Source organism: Epinephelus lanceolatus, chromosome 19, assembly GCF_041903045.1.
Source record: "Epinephelus lanceolatus isolate andai-2023 chromosome 19, ASM4190304v1, whole genome shotgun sequence".
In the NCBI taxonomy this organism is placed as follows: Eukaryota; Metazoa; Chordata; class Actinopteri; order Perciformes; family Serranidae; genus Epinephelus; species Epinephelus lanceolatus.
Genome location: NC_135752.1, coordinates 22,350,545 through 22,367,942, shown reverse-complemented (window position 1 = coordinate 22,367,942; position 17,398 = coordinate 22,350,545). Strand labels below are relative to the sequence as shown.

At 41.9% G+C, this 17,398-nt stretch overlaps 1 protein-coding gene across 4 annotated transcripts in view; it reads left to right on the top strand.

Moving 5' to 3' along the window:
- strbp (spermatid perinuclear RNA binding protein) overlaps window positions 1-17,398 on the top strand; it is a 106,346-nt gene that overhangs the window by 70,325 nt on the left and 18,623 nt on the right. For all 4 annotated transcript variants that reach the window (XM_033647733.2, XM_033647736.2, XM_033647734.2 and 1 more), the window contains 6 exons: window positions 5,180-5,442; window positions 6,535-6,703; window positions 9,954-10,197; window positions 14,087-14,199; window positions 15,060-15,155; window positions 16,563-16,674. In XM_033647733.2, coding sequence (XP_033503624.2) covers window positions 5,180-5,442; window positions 6,535-6,703; window positions 9,954-10,197; window positions 14,087-14,199; window positions 15,060-15,155; window positions 16,563-16,674 — 997 coding nt within the window. The remainder of the gene's footprint in view (window positions 1-5,179; window positions 5,443-6,534; window positions 6,704-9,953; window positions 10,198-14,086; window positions 14,200-15,059; window positions 15,156-16,562; window positions 16,675-17,398) is intronic.

Below are 17,398 nucleotides of genomic sequence, written 5' to 3'. Positions count from 1 at the left end.
GGGGAATGTTGCTGGCAAGGGGAGCGGGTACATGGTCTGCATTGGTGTTCAGGTGGGTGGACCGTGTCAGGTGGAAACCACATGAATGTCAGAACCAAAGGTTTCCCAACAGAACATTGCATTGTAACAAGGTGATCAATGTTGTTCACGGCACCTGTCAGTGGTTTTAATAATTTGGCTGATCGGTGTAATGTTTATCTTGCAGTTTTTAGTTACTTGAAATACATCATCACTACATATTCCCATCATTAAAACATTCTTCAGATAGAGAAACAAGAGACAAAACAGCTGAGTGCAGTAGGAGGTGGACATTCGAGTAAATGTGTCAACTAGAAAGGTAATTATGCTCAATTTTGTGGGACATTTTATCCTTGGACATTTAAGAGGATAATTCTGGTGTTGTGGTATTTGTATACGTTTGGCCATCATTTAATAATGGCATTGCATTCTACAAGTTAGTTGCTGATATTTAAAACATGAGCCATGAGATGATCAGAAAACCTTTAAACAAACCTCCAAGATAGGCAGTTTAAGAGTATTTTTTGACATTTTTTGTGCAGTCTTACAGTTTTAGCTCCAAACAAATGATTAATTGATTACTTGTCAACTATTAAATTAAACACAAACTACTTTAATAATCCATTAATCCGATTAAGTATTCTTTAAAGGAAAAATATATCAAAATTCTCTGTGTTCCGGGGCGTCGGTAGCGTAGTGGATAGTGCCGGCGCCCCATGTATAGAGGCCATGCCTCGCTGCAGCAGTCGCAGATTCGACTCCGGCTTGTAACTCTTTGCTGCATGTCATCCCCTCCCCCCCAAACAATTTATTGATTAATCAAGAAATTAATCAACAGATTAATCAACAGTAAAAACAATTGTTAGTTGCAGCCCTGGTTCAGAGAATATGGCAAAACTCTTGGCTTAGAAAAACAGATAACTGGTTGCTCTGTGTTGTAGAGAGTAGATCAAAAAATGTATCGGGTGCTCTTGGAAAAAAAAGGAGGGAAATCCAAAATACTCCAAACAGGAAAAGAATCCAGACACTCCAAAACAAAAATGAGAATGAGGAAGGAAAGATTAGATTAAAAAGCCTTTATTATAAATGATGATGAGTTGGCCATTATAATAAAGGCTTTTTAATCTAATCTTTCCTTCCTCATTGTGCTTGGATTCTTTTCCTGTTTGCAAAACTCTTGGCTTGTTTATAACCTGTCTGATCGTCTGCTTACCTGCTTATGTTTCTTGCCCTTTATTGTGTTCGACTTTGTCATTGAGTTAATGCCGTGTTTAATTTGCTACAGTCATTAAGCTATAATATCCAAACTTAATTTCGCATAATACATTAAATTTAGAGGCGTAGCAGCATTATCTTTGGCCCTAAGACACCTGAACTTAATTTTCACTTCCATGGATCAGCTTTGGGTCAGTGTGCTGAAATTAGACACAGGCTTATTTTGTTAGTTAGTGACACAGGGGGTTGTATCAGGCATCTGGATAGAGATCTGTGATTTATTTCGCCTTTGCTTATACGCTAACACATGCACGTATGGAGAGGAGAACATAATGTGCAGCTGACCTCAAGGTTACATGCCGGTCGAGGTGGATTCAAGGACAGCCATGATGTTGTCTTTAACAGATGGAGCGTGCATCTTTGTAGTCAGGTTTTGAAGAGGGCATGACAGCAGCTTGTGTTGTTTTACTAGAGAGCACTTTTCAGAGTGTTTTTTCTCAGAGATGTTATGGCTGTTTTCTCTCAAAATTAGTGTGAAACTGCGAAATCCTGCATCGCTTCCCATCGTGGCTGCAGTAGCTTACTTACCGTGTCACTTGTCTAAATGTCTGCAACATTATCTGGGCACACGCTGGCCTAGGGGGTCGATTCCTGTCAGTGAGTCCTCCTTAACTGCTCTGATTTACATGGTGATCAGAGCGGCTGGGCAACAACTCCCCCATGGTCGAGTAGTACTGACACACACACACACACACACACACACACACACACACACACACACACACACACACACACAGATACACGGATACACGGACACTCTCTTTGCAATGTGGTTTATGGCTGCAGAAGCTCACATTAGCAACAGCTCATAAAATCTGCGACTGAGAATCTGTTGGTCTGTTAAACACTGCTCTGTGAAGGCACACAAGTGTAAAGATACACACAGGGTTGTACACGTGCATGTAGGTACACACACGCATCCACAGTTATCTCCTTTTTTTCTACAGTACTTTTGGCTTCAGGCCAAAACATAGCATTTTCTCCATAAAGAGAAGAGGTAAAACATCAAGTGGAGACAGTGGAAATTATACTGCGTTCACATGGAATCAGGAAGAAGGCAAAGTGGATATTATTTTAGCGGACAAGAGCAGGACGATAAAATGAGATGAGGCGGCAAAGAATATAGGTAACGGTGTCTTAAGCTGAAATAGTTTCACTTTTTGCCGTCCATGGTGTTGGAATTTCAACCAGATGTTTTTTATTCCATTTTGTGAACAATACGACATCCCCATCGCAGCACATCATCCTGTGTGTTTAGTTTTGCCGCCCAGCCATTCCCTCGGACTGTTTGTTTGTTTTTCACGTGCCGCCCAGAAGGTGTTGTCCATCTGTGATCTACCGTCTTCCTGATTCCATGCGAATGCAGCATTACTCAGGGCTCAATAAGGCATTAGTGCGGTGATTTCCAGTGTTCAGTAACAGTTAATTCACAGTCTATTATTCCAACTTTTTTTATTTTAAATTAGTCCCAAATTAGTGAAAAATGCATCAACAGTTTTGTTTTGTTTAACTAAAAGTCCAAAACCTAAAGATTGTATATTTTTAATTATATAAAACAGGCAAAAGCAAGAAATCTTAATATTTAACTTATGCATTGATGAATAAAAACTGTTCATTTTCTGTCATCAACTGATCGTTACGCTGTGCCAACACAAGATAAACTGCATATGTTGTCCCTTTAAAGGGAGGGGGTGTAATATTTGTTTTACACATGCCTTATAACACTGATGAATATCTATTGAAAACAGCATTGTAAAGTATTGATCGCCTGAAAATGTCATGTCCTTGTGATCGAAATAAGACACGATGATGAAGATATTTCTGTATTGGCATCGTCTTTCAAGGTATCATAATTCACTTTACATCACTCCAGTGCCAAAGTGTTGGGGGAATCAGTCGGCAGAGTCTAGAGTCTAACCCCTGCCAAATATTTGTGCCACACTCTACATACTGAGCTACACATGCTGTGAGGCTGCAGTTATTGTGCGGTGCTTGTCCTCCATTCTGTTAATAGCTTTATCTCACTCACTCTGGTGAAAGAGAATGTCACCAGTTCAATTAGGAATGGGATGTAGTGTGTGTGTGTGTGTGTGTGTGTGTGCGTGCAGTTGGTCCTTGGATTTCAAGTAGATTGATAGTAGCACCCAAGCTACGCTATCCATACTATAACGAAAAGGTCATCCTGTGTGTGTGAGTGTGTGTGGAGTGTGTGCCTGGTGTGTGGTTCTCTCTGAGTGGATGTGTGTAGTGAATAAAGGGGAAATGTGGGTCTTGGAGATAAGCAGCTTGTTGAGAGCAGCCTCCTCATGTTGAACTGGGTTATGCACCTCAGGCTCCCCAGCACAGTGCGATACCCTCTAATGATTAGAAATGAACCCCATCCTTCAGATTCAGGTTACCAAGTGATGATGCAAACAATACCGTGTAATCCTTGTTGTTCCTCTCAGATATCTTTTTATTGTTGAGGAAAATGAAGATGCAGTGGAAAATAGAGACACAGAGAAAGTCAAGATAGAGATACAAGGCAAGACAAAGCAAAACTGAACTACAGTGATGTTGTTTTAATTTGTATGATAACGGGAAAGTACTGCAGATAGAATTACAATGAAGAATACAACAGAAGTGGTGTTGCTGCCAACTATAAAGCACTGATGAATTAATATGAAATATGTTATGACAAGCATTGTTGTATATTTGTCATCTGTTTTACGGGTATTTCTCTTATTAATTAACAGTTGCCCCAGAGAATTTGCGTGATGTGTATTGCTGCAAATGTTTTGATAATAGATTAAAATGCACTCTCAATGTAATTATGCTCGCGGAGGGTTATCCCCTCATCTGTTCTCTACATTGCCACATAAGTTCCCTCATTGCATCAGTTTCACATTACATTAAATTGCATTAGTTAATATCTAATGATCAGATGTTTAAATAATCTCCCACCCACTGAAAAAGCTGTGACATGTGAGAAAGATGTAAACAGCTGACATGTAATTTACAACGTGTTTTCATATAAATGCACAGGGACCCATCTGGGTGGCGTTAATTGCACAGTGCGAATCACAAAAGCCAGAGTTGCACCTGCTCCTCTCCTTCATCTCTTTACTTTTCCATCCATCTTTGGATTCAGCCTCCCCTGCCTCAAACGTTTTGTCCTTTTTTTTTTTTTTCTTTGAACAGATTCTGCACCCCTCCCACAGTCCTCCTCTGCCGTCCTCCTCTATTCTCTTCCTGCTTAGCTTCTGTGTCATGCTGCCCCTATTTTCCGTTGTTTACTCTCCTCTGTCTGGTGCCTCCCACCTTACCTCCCCGAGACTAAGGAGGAGCAAATGAGAAACACCAAAGAGCTGACAGAAATTACCAGGGCCAGAGTGTCTGATTGAATCAGGACAGGTGGAGAGGATATGAGGACGGTGGTCAGATGAATTTCTGACAGCTGCGTGTATATGTGCATGTGTGCATGCATGCGTGTCGGGGTCACTGCCATTAAATGGAAGCTGTCACTGAGTCAAGAATTGATTTTTCCCATAAAAGAGATACTATATGTGCAGTCTGCATGAAGGCAACACACAGAAAGCCATTTGTACTCACGCTTGGTGTGGGTCTTGAATTTGCTTTTTGCTGTTCGGTTGTGGTGCAAGCATTTGTGTGTGTGTGTTTTTTTTAATTTGCGTGTGTGATGGAGAGTCGTCGGGCCCCAACAGGGAGACCAAAGCTCGATTTGATGGATTAAAGCTCAATCTGTTGTTGAAAACCTCTCTCCAGTGGTGCCTTTGCTGTGTGTGTGTTTGTGTGTAAGGGTATGGGTGCATATCTGTTTTTAGTCAGTTTTAATCAGAGTTTACTCAACTTAATAACTAACTCCTCATTAATCTTTCCCTTTCAGAGGTCCTTCCGTTCCTTCAGTAACGATGACCGCCACGTCATGGCGAAACACTCCACCATCTACCCCTCCTCTAATGAGCTGGAAGCGGTTCAGACACTGGTGTCCACTGTCGAGTGCGCCCTCAAACACGTCTCAGATTGGCTGGATCAGAGCAGCAGCGATATCAACAGCCAGGTCGACAGCCAACCAGCAGACAGCACAGAGGAGGATGATCCTGGTGATGACCCCAGCAATGAAACTGAGGATTCCAGTGACAGCTATAGGTGGGTAGAGCTAGGCCTGTCACGATAATTATCGACTTATCGTACGATATATGGGCATGGCAGTGATCATCTTGCTAACCTGGATATTGCCCGTTGTCTTTACATGCGTGTTTGCTTACATAAGAATGTCACCAACATTTTAGCCAACATGATGGCAGGGTTTTTCCTTACCATTATAAGATTCTGGCACAGCAGTTCTCTCCTTTTTTTTTTCACTGTACCCCTCCTAATTATGCAAGTATGGAGAAAAATAAAACAACACTGTAAGATGACACACTGTAACGTACCGGTAGCCTGCAGCTGCACTTTTGGCAGTGGCATAAACAGTTGTCAAAATGACAGGAATATCTTTAATAGGAATTATTTCAATATAATGTCCAACCAAAGTAGTAGAACTGAAAGCAATGATTTTGTAATTACGTTTTCAGTTCAATTGAGTTCAATTCAATTTTCTTTATAAAGCCCAATATCACAAATCACAATTTGCGTCAGAGGGCTCTCCCAAAAAAATGTCATGTCACAAACGACATGACGTAGAAGGTGGCATTCTCTGGCTTGTTTTGTCTGATCAAAAATGTCCACAGAATAGTTCAACATATTGGTAAAATACTGTATATGGCTTTCTGGCAGAGAGCTACATGAACAGCAGGAGCATGTGCAGCTCCGGAGGAAATTAACTTAACCACCTGACAATCTCTGGGCACAGTCTCCATGGTTGGCTATCTTCATGAATCTTTTTATTAAGGGTTCACTACTTCTCATTAAGGTCTTGAATTACCTTGTCGGATCTTATTTTGCCATCTTAACTGGCGCCTTGTATTTTAATCTTTTAATCGTACCGCTATTTACCAAGGAGCACATAAAATGTTGATGCATGTTAAGATATTCCTTGTTTGAAGTCATGGCATTATGTTTGGCAAAACTGTTATTGTCCTTTTATATTTCAGTAGTATTTAGTTCCCTGCACAGGTATAGATTTTATTGAGAAACTAGATGCAGTAACTTTAATTTTTTTCCCCCTGTATATCCTCACAGTTAAAAACCACACACAATAAAAATGTTACCTGTTGTTTATTTTTCTTTACAAAACAGAGAGCCCAGCAGCGGTGGCGTGCTGTGTGGAGTGATGAGGATCGGCCTGGTGGCCAAAGGCCTCCTGATCAAAGGCGACATGGACCTGGAGCTGGTGCTGATGTGCAGAGACAAACCCACACAGACACTGCTGGACACTGTCTGTCACAATTTACCCACACAGATAGAGGTTAGAGACAAACACATACACAGGTGCATGCAAACAGCAACATACTGCTGCTTCTTAGTTTCCGTCTTTTGTTTTCTGTCACACACTTGTTGCAAGCACGCTGCTCACACACACACAGTTTCATCCTAACATCAAAACTCCAGTCACAGTCTGCCAAATGAAATCCAAGAAAGCTCTGTTTTTATTGTGCACTCCTCTCCAATGTCAGAAAATAAGCTATTTGGACAAGCTTCCAACGCTTTATGAGTGTTTCTGCTTGAATTTGGCAGCTCGCACTGCTGCCTGCGTGTGTTTTAAGTTCATGTGTAAGTGTAGAGGGAAGCGTCGCGAGTGCTGGCATAAGGAGGCAAGCGACAGCAATGTCGTCAAGTGAGAAGTTGAGAGGTGTTTTAGTATGTATGAGTCATGTGTGATTAATGCTCCCGTCACTACCTCAGTGTCATGTTTCCTCATGAACAAGTCACGGCAACAGGAATACAAAACACGCTGATCCCCACAGTACACACAGAGTGTACACAAAATGCAGGCACAAATAGATGGGACCTATTTTATACATGCTGTCACTTTCACTCTTGGACATGTTTGCTTGTAATGTTAAATGATCAAGGAATTAAATTGCATTCCCCTTTTTTAGGCTGTGTCTAGCTTCTCGGGATTAGAGTCCGCTTTATAAGTAATTTGTTAGATATATATTGTGGTAGCATTGTAACATTGTGCATCACTAAAAATCTGTTAGAAGATACAGTATTTAGCAATAGCTGCACACATGGAAAAAACTTCCCAACCCAGCCGGCGAGTGCAGAAATGACTCAATGAATAAATTCTGCCTGGTGCCTCTTCTCTGCTCATTCTCCGACTCAGCTAAGTGGTGTGAGAGAGACACCGGCAGAAAGGGAAAAGGGCGTGTGTGTTTTCTGTCTGTGTGGGCAAGGAGGTAATCTTGTGTCTCGGCCCAGTGACTAGAGATTCTGATTTTCTCATCAGGGGCAAATGGGATGTAGATGGGCCCTCTGTGACTCGCTGCTCACTTAAGTAGTGCTAGAAACACACACACACACACACACGCAAACACACACACTTGCTTTTGTCACTTAGGAGGACATTGACTTTGATTAATGTCCTGGAAGCTTACTCTAACCCTAGACACATACCTTACACCAGTCCTACCAATTTATATTCACTCTCATCCCTATGCATAGTCCAACCTCGATTTTCAATCGTATAGGACCAGCAGCTCACAGCAAGTGGACAAGACTCGGACAAAAACCTAAGCAGGGTTAATCCTGGTTACAACTTGGAGGGGAGCAGCCCTTTCGCCAGAAGAAAACGTTGCTGTTTAACATTTCTGCAAACCCTGAATGAAATACTTTTGCACATTTTTATACATGTCATATCAACGTTTGTAAAGTGATGTGATATATAAGCTGATTTTGTCATCAGGGGGTGGAGGGGACGGTTGATGGCAAGTCACCGAGCCGAGATGCCTGCCAAGCTGCAGACTACTGTTTTCGACCAGCATCAAAACTGGTTGTGATTTAGCGAGTCATTGCTGTGTTTCCGCGGCTTTTTAGACTCCAAACATGGGTGTTGTGCAGCAACCCATCGTGAAGATAGTGCCACGAAAAGCGGTTGTTTTTTACTGAGACATCACTGCTTTTTTGGAGGGAAAATCAGTTATTTTAAGCCAAAACATGATCTTTTCCTAACCATAACCAAGTGTTTTTTTTTTTTGCTTAAACCTCTGCACATGTTAGCAGGATTGTTGAAATGTAAAGTTTTAACATATCTGCTACAACATATCCATGGTTTGCAGAAATGTACAAGCCACCAGTTTATCTGGCGATTGGGTGGCAGCTCAGGAAAACATATGAATAACATACTGGAAGAGGAGAGGCTGGGACAGTTGTTGTAATCCCACAGCCCTAAAGCCTAATGGGCATCCTTTTATATCTATTAATAACCTTATTAATATTTTGTTTTAAAGTTAGAGGAGTTAATATTATTCAATCTGTGCCCATGTACCACAAGCTGCACCCTCAGCCTATCTTTAACCTAATATTGATCCTATTTTTAGTCCCAAATTCAAGTTGTAACCCCAACGTAAGTGATGATCCTTGCAGGAACCAGTCCACACACTGTGACTGGATGACAGATTTATTGCCCAATAACATAAATACACACACATGCACAATGCAAATAGAGCAAGAGCAGCATGCTGCATATAAAGACACTACACGCACAAATGCTTCCTCAGGGCCAACTGTGTTTTAGTTCACATTTTCTGTTCATTCAGTTTGTGTTAGTCATTAGTCATGACTTTTTTATGCATTTGTTCGTGTGTGTACACCTGTCATAACAGGGTTAATGTGTGTGTTGATGTGCGTTCATTTGTTTAAGTGTCTTAGTTGGCGAGCCTGCAGGCTGGTGTTGCAAAAGTTATTTTGTTGCTGTTGCATTAATGTTGTAGTAGTTAATTAATTCTTGTATGTTGACACATGTGTGTATCAAGTTACAAATGTGGCCGCTGTGTATACCGACGTGGATTCATTATCATCAGTACTTCTTAGTCGCGACCACAGAGGTCAGCAGTAATTGATTCCCTCTGAATGGAAGCTGAATGAAGCATACAGATAGACAATTACACAAATGGATGTGTGAAACAGTAGAGGTAGATGTGTAAACACAGAGACACAATGTCTCTGAAATTCATGTAGAGGATAAGAGCTTGTACCAGCTTTCATAGTACACTCCATTACATCATCTTTCAAGATTTTTTTCGCAGTTGTTTTTCATCAAATGCATCTCACAGCTTTCATCCAGTGCATTCATTTGCTTGTTGTCATGCGTGTGATCGAGATGGATGTCTTGGTCTAAATGTGACTTTTTAAAACAACACTATATTCATTATTATGTGTGGACAAGCAAGTTAGAGTTACAGTACTTCTCACATTTCCAAATGCTGCTTTAGTTCAGCATATCAATCACATCTTAGGGACCAAAATAGCCCCGTTTGGAAATATCAAGAGACACATTATCTACAAGGCTAATCAGTTTCTCAAATGTTTTCCTCATGCACGTTATCCACTTGATATTTCTCCTGTCATACCTTGTGATGTTGTTGCTGCATCTTGAAGCAGCAGCAGGCTCAGATATATTTTGCTTCTTTTTTTTTTTTTTTCCATCTGCGCTGAGTGCATGTTGTGACCTTGGCCTCTGACTGTCTCGTTGTGTCTGTTTTGACACATGACAGAAGCTGACAGAGGAGAAGTATGAGGTCACGAGCTCCTTGCCTGAGGCGGCCATCTTGGTACGAACTACAACAGAGCCCAAACTCACGCTGACGATTACCCTCACCTCGCCAGCCATGAGGGAAGATGAGGAGGAAGAGGAGGAGGAGGAGGAAGAGGAGGAGTTGGAGAATGGCGAGGAAGGGCAGGAGGAGGAGGAGGAATTGGAGGATGAAAAGGAGGAGCAGGAGAGGAAGAATGGGCGAGGTAGGAACACAGAGATAGACAATTGCACTCGCTGAACATCCTAACAAGCAATTCCATGTTATATTGTATTTTTTCGTGATAGAATTGTTTTTATTTCCCTCAAAAAAAGAGGTATGACCTCATTAACGGATGCTGACACAAGACAAGACAGTGACAGTACAGGACGCATACCAGAGCTGAAACACACGGGAACTGTCTGGTGCTCAGTCTAATAACAATCCCCCCCCCCCCCCCCCCCCCCCCGTTTTCATGGGTAGCAGGAACTGATTATAATTGGTTGTGGGAGGTGGGACGGGGAGGCAAGGCCAGCAGGCCAGCAAAATCAATAACCGAGCAGTAGCAAGCTGCCCATCCATCCTGTGGCACCCGTCCAACTAGACACTCAGGTCTGAGAGAGAGATGAGAGATAGCACGAAGGTTAGCTGTACATCAAGCCACGTGCCACGGCATGACGGAGGAGATGGCTCGTATTTTTCTGTCTCGCACAGAAAGAACGGCACATCGTGGAGAAGCAACACACACACAGTTGTACATTGCACCCGAAGGATAAAGATACCTGTCGCACTGGATGTCTAATTGCTCAGATTTCATCAGGACCCTGTGGAGGTTGAGGGATGTGGGCCAGTCTGTCTAATAGGGTCACATCGTAAAAGGCAGGGTCTAATGCTTCTACACATTAACACATGCATCGACAGGCACAGATGCCAGTGTCAGCACCTCTTCAAGCCTTCTTAAAGCTACGACTGCTCGTGTCTGGTCAGAACTTTACTAGCAACGTATTAGAGAATCTGTAAATTATTTCTTAAAGCTACACAAGCTCATGCACAACAACATGATACACTCATTTAATAAGAATAAAAGCTATGCACCAGAATGCTTCAGTGAGCTGTGGCTATTTAAAGGCTGTTAGATGGATTGATTTGACTTCTGATTTGACGTTAGGCAATTCATATATTGATTTAAAAATAGTGCTGGGTCATATTATCTGCTACTGTAATCAATCACCATGTGAATCAGGGTTATTCTGATTGTAGTTAGGTACTGGATTGATCATAAGTTATTACATGTCTCTGTATCCTTTAAAGGAACACTTCACCCTCTGAATGACCAGTTGTGTATCAATTACTCACCCTGTGTTATGTCGAATTTGTGAAAAAAACTTTTTCTTGCATGCCTTTGGTGAACAAAGAATCCAAAAATGGAGAAAGTTCTTGATGAATTGAAGTTACAGGGGGCCATGTTTAACAACACCAAAACTATGTCAAACTCTAACACAACTTTTGCAGTGTATAACACACCGAACTGCACAAAAAGTGAAATGTATCTAGGCTCTCTTCAAAGCCAGGTTGCACTGACAAGAGCTGTTTTTTACCTCGCTGAACACAGTAGCTGTTGGTCTACCACTGCCTCCATCAATCAGTTCCTGTGTTCAGGGAGGTAAAATGACTGTTTTTGTCAATGGAGTCTGGCTTTGAAGAGACCATAGATAGTCCTCACTTTTAGTTCACTTCACATCTCTTTGGGAAGTACTGAGCGTGCAACTGGATAAATGAGACTGGGATTATACTGCATGAGTTGCATGAGAGTTTGTAAACTGATGTTCAGTCAGGAACAGTTAAGTCAAAGAACATTTCCATTTGCAGTATTATATTTGGCAGTATGGCTCTGTGATGGGGCCTCTTTGTTTTTCCTCGGGCCTTCCCAGGAGGCCTCTTCCACGCGCCTATGTGGAAAGCATAAGGCGGAGGGAACACACCTGTTTGCCCTTCCATGTGCCTGCGTAGAAAGCCTTGAGACAGAGGGAGCCCTCCCTGCCCTTCTATGCGCCTACATGGAGAGCCTAAGGCAGGGAGAGCAGCAGCAAGGAATCATGTGATCAATCAGCTGCTCCATCAGTTGATTGGGCTGTTTGAGATCAGCTGATGTAGCTGGGATAGGAGCTGAGCTTGACATCATGTCCTGCCTGAGCTAATGCTATGCTAAGTTTTTGATATAGTATTGCTGTTGTTAAAAACAGACCCCTATGACTTTAGTTTATCAAGATTTTTTGGATTCTTTTTTTACTGGAGGCATGTGAGAAAAATAAGTTTTCTTCACAAACTCAACGTTACCACAGGGTAAGTAATTGATATACAAATGGTCATTTTTGGGGTGAAGTCTTCCTTTAAACTCAGATGCAGCTCGCCACTTTGTGGTCACAGAGGGGGGGCAGTAAATTAGAGGAGAAATGGTAGCAAAGGGATTTTTAAAAAAATCAGACTGAAGGAGAGGACAGGCGTCAGTAACACCGGAGGAGATAATGATAAAGTAAGAGTGCTGAGTGAGTGAGGGAGCGGCCAGCAGAGCATTTGAGAGAGCAGCGGGAGGACAAGCAAGCAGGAGAAGAAAGACTATAATGATCCACTAGCAGCAGAGCATTCCCACACAGCTGGGATCACTCTGACAGACCTTAAGATAGGCCATTATACATCACAACGAAACATAAATACACACACTGCAGCGTGTACTAGACAGAGGAAGAGCTAAGCTGCAATAATGGCGAGATGAGTTCAGGGATAATGTGAGACGGATGTTCTCCTTCTGCTACACATTGGTCACATTTGACATTTAAACTTAAAACCTCTTCAGGGAAGGATTTTTCTTTTCACGGGAGAGCGATGAGGAAAATATTTACCTAGTTGTGTTTTCATAGAGACCCCAAAGGGCTCTTTAGTGTGTTTTATGTCACTTCCAGTAGGTCCACACACAATAAACCCTCTTCAGAAACCCCATGTAACCGCACTCATTCATACACAGCTGCGTTTGATTCAGCTCGCCTTGCATATCATAGATTTTGTGCTGATTCTGAAGTACCAGAACTCATTGTGAGTGAAGTAACTCGAGTGAAGTCCCGGTGTGCTTGGCGGCATGAATCAAACGCTTACATATAAAAGCGGAAGAATGCTCCTTTTTTTTACCAACCACAATGCTCTGACTAAACCCTGCCTTGATCCCTCCTGTGTTGTGTTTGTCTGAGACTGGGTCAAACTATCTTAGATTTTTATTTTTTTTTTTCTTTTCTTTTCAGTTCTACTTTAGGAGCGCTTGATTGTGTGTTTGCCCAGACAGGGAGTTGAATTGCTTTTTTCTGCATCATTTCTCCATGAGCCAGTGAAATCAAGTGCACCTTAAGTAATCCAGAAGAAAAACAAACTCCTATTTTGACTCCTGCCTGGCGCAGACTGGATCAAAATAAATAAAATCCTCCTCAAATACATAAAGGAGAGATTGATTTACCTTGCTGGGCACAGCGAAATGAATGGACGTGTCCCAACAATGCCCACACATTAAATCAAACACTCCTTAGGTATTTGTTTGGTGTATGTCTGTGAGGGGCTCTCCATCCCAAGAAGTTGTCTCTTCTCTTGTGACCCCGGTTGCTCCCCCTTTCACTGATTCGTCAGTGACCGGATGGATGTAAACTACGAAATCGCTGTTGAATAGTGTGTGTAATTTTCAACACATATACAAGGGAGAGTGCATCCTGTGTTACAATGTGCTAAAGATGTCAACATGTGATGCAGTTAACACATGTTAGACTGATCACAGTGTTGAAAATGACACACCGTTTAAAGAGTGAGGAGCTTTTTTCCTGAGCATTCATCACAGATCTGTGACCTGTAGAGAGTCAGCGCTTTCTACAAGGAGAGGAGCAACTTCATGGCATGAGAAAGCACCTTGTATGTACCAAAAAATATCCATGCATGTGTGTGTGTATGTGTGCATTCACACACACCGCTCCAAGCGTGTCTGCACACATTCACACACGCACATTTCAAACACACACACTCAGACGTGACGTGTGTGTGTTTTACGTTCTCTATATTGGGTTGTTATTGTTTTGTGGCAGTGTTGGGTGCTGCTGCGCAGAGAGTGGAGGCTGAGGAGGAGGAGGGGGAGGTGCTGGATAGACACAGATGTCTGTTGGCCCTGGCAGCGCTGCGACACGCCAAGTGGTTCCAGGTCGGCACCCACTCACTTCCTGTCTTCCTGCCCGATGCTTATTGTAGCCTGACGATTCAGCCAGAGGGGATACACTCACTGACGGCTAATGCTGTGGTGCTTATTATGCCAACTCGGAATAGGCTAATGTAGAGTAGATAGAGGTGTGGACAATTTACGCATTAAAATAAAGATTAATTTAAATGTTACAATTGAAGGCAGTATGGCTAAAACATGGTTCTATGCTTGTTCATCTCCAGTTCAGTTTAAAGGATATCATGAACAAAAATTGACAACTATTACACATCAGTTCTTTCTCTCTTTTTTCTTTAAAATTCTACTTTAAAATCTTTAAAATACTCCATTCGCTGTACATGAACTGTAGAAAAGATGAACATAAGATGAATCGTAAGGCTACAAAAGCAATGGTTGATACTTGTTTTTCTTTTTGGCTATTATGTGAACCTGCCTGCTCTGTACAGTATGTCAGTGCTTCCCTCTGATTCCCCTCCCATACCCTTCCCCATCTATCTCCCAACTCACTTACCTTACTGACAAAAAAAAAATACGAATTCAGGTATTTTCTGAAGACAAAGCCAAAACTCAAAGAAATATTTTTAGTAAACCATGTTAAGTAAACTAAATTCAAAATGTCTAGTGTCTTAAATCAGCATATTCCTTCTCTGTGGGGTTTTAGACAGATACAATCACTTCTATCATCATGTGGCTTTGTGGTGTGAAGCAGGCTGTTTATCTGTGTGTGTTTGCACAAATACCACTCGTCCCGCACTCAATTTCTTCCTCTTTCTGTGTAATCTTCCTTCTTGCATCCCTCCTTCTTTCCTCTTCTCTCCCCTCTCCATCCCCTCCATCTCTCTCAGGCTCGAGTGAACGGGCTCAAGTCCTGCGTTATCGTTCTCAGGATACTTAGAGACATGTGCAATAGACACCCCGTCTGGGAACCTCTCAAGGGATGGGTGAGTCTTTTGCTGTAATTACCTGTGTTTGATTGTTAATCCTGCGAAATGAAAAGAAAGTGTTCGGCCTTCTTGAAGTTTTCTGCAGTTTTATGGTGGTATTTGCATTATTCTAAAATGCCCTCCATCTCCCAGCTGTAATGAGAAGTTCGGATTTATATTGAAATTTGAAGCACTTGTGCTCAAAAGTAATCCATAAGTGAAGTGTGTGGCTTATATAAAGCTGATGGATTCTGATGCAGAGTCCAGTGCACATTATGAAGTCTCATTAGGATCTGATTGACAGACGTGGTGTTAATCTTGTTATTAAGAAAGATGAATTAATTCTAGTGAGAAAACCACAAAATTTATTAGGTAAATACATTTAAGCAACAGATGGTGATGCATTTTCTGAATATCAATTCAAGTCCATGCTCCATGGGTTTAATTTCATATACTGTCTGTACTGTGTAAAAGGGGTAAATAGCTTTGCATTAGGGCTGCAACTAAGGGTGCATTCACACCAGTTCGAATTGGCGGGGAATGCCGAAAACGTCATGCAGTTACAACAGCTGCGGGTTTGGGGGCGGTATTGCCTGAAACGACCACTGACCAGGAAGGAAAAAAGCAATCATCAATTGGCCAGGACCGAAAACGGATATCCATCCCCTTCAGTCGTGGACCTTAATATATTGCTGTCGCAGTTTTTTTTTTTTACCTTGATGCGATACTGATCCACCGATGAATTAAATCAGCATGCCGTGATCCTCTCGCTAAACAATTTAAAACTGCTTCTCCCGGTTTGCGCTGTTGGCTTTTTTTTTTCTACCCAAAATGCACTGCGCTCTACGTCACATCTTCTATTTGGGTCACTTCCTGTCTGTGGTTCACTGGATAGTCCGTTTGCATTCCCCACTGTAAGCGAACTACACCAGGGTTCACCTGCAAGTGAACCGGGACCCCCAGTATTCAGGCGGACCAGGGATCGCTTGTTTGGTCCGCACCAGAGTTTGAATGGACCACGGACCAAATAGCGCCAGTGTGAATGCGTCCAAACAGTTATATTCAGTATCAAGTACTCTGCCGATTATTTTCACAATTAATCTATTAATCATTTAGTCTATAAAATGTAAAAAAAATGTGAAAAGAGCCCAAAATGATGTCTAAGAAAGGCTTATTTTGTTAAACCAACAGTCCAAAAGCCAGAGACTTCTCATTTACTATCATAAATGACAAAAAAGCGGTAAATTTCTAAAGCTGGCACCAGCAAATGTTTGACATTTTTCGCTTCAAAAATGACTGAAACGAGTAATTAGCTATCAAAATATTTCAGGATTCATTTTCTTTTTCATTGCAGCTCTTCTTTGTACAGCACCTCAGTTTCTTGTTCATGTTCATCAGTGCTTATGTGTTTGTGTGTTCTTGCAGCCTTTGGAGCTCATCTGTGAGAAGGCAATCGCCACCTGCAACAGACCTCTCGGGGCAGGAGAAGCCCTGCGTCGAGTCATGGAGTGTCTGGCCTCAGGCATACTGCTACCAGGTATGAAGCCGTGGCAGATGCATTATTATAGAGCTGGAAAGATTAGAGAAATCAACAGAGGAGCATGTGTGTGTGCAAATGAAAATTCTTGGCACCCATGGCGAGGAAACACGCTAGGTTTTGGGTAGATGATTAGATATGTGGAGTCTGTGCTTGGTACATTTCTGAGCCGTTTCTCCGAGAGAGGTCGAGGCATCATCGATCACCCAGCAGAGCACAGCTGTCTGAGGAAGGTCGTCATTACGAGAGAATCTTAATTAGGAGCAGCTGAAGGGTTTCTTTACAAAAAGCTGTGCATCCTTGGCCAAAATCCAATTATTCGAAAGTATGTGGAAGCTGAGTTTCTTCTTACATAATTTTTAAAAGATGTAATTTGGATGCAAAAGCCAGTTATGTCCTTCTAGATCGAAGCTCCTTAAAGTCCTCCTTTAGAAAGTAGAATAGATCTTTTTTCATTATTTAAAAGCAGAAAAGAAGAGTGTATATGAGCTTAAAAAAATGCAAATTAAGACTTGAATACAAACTGCTCAAGTTTAAATTTATGGGGAAAAATGTGCCGCACTAGTAGGACAATATTTTTCACCCACAGTATTCAATTGAATACAAATATGGCACAATTAGAGGTGGAGGATTTGTACCTTTTAAATTAAGTGACTGGTTTGAATATCTCACAGCCAGTTTGACCATTTCAATTCTCCTGCGGCTGGTGTCCGTTATAGCAGTC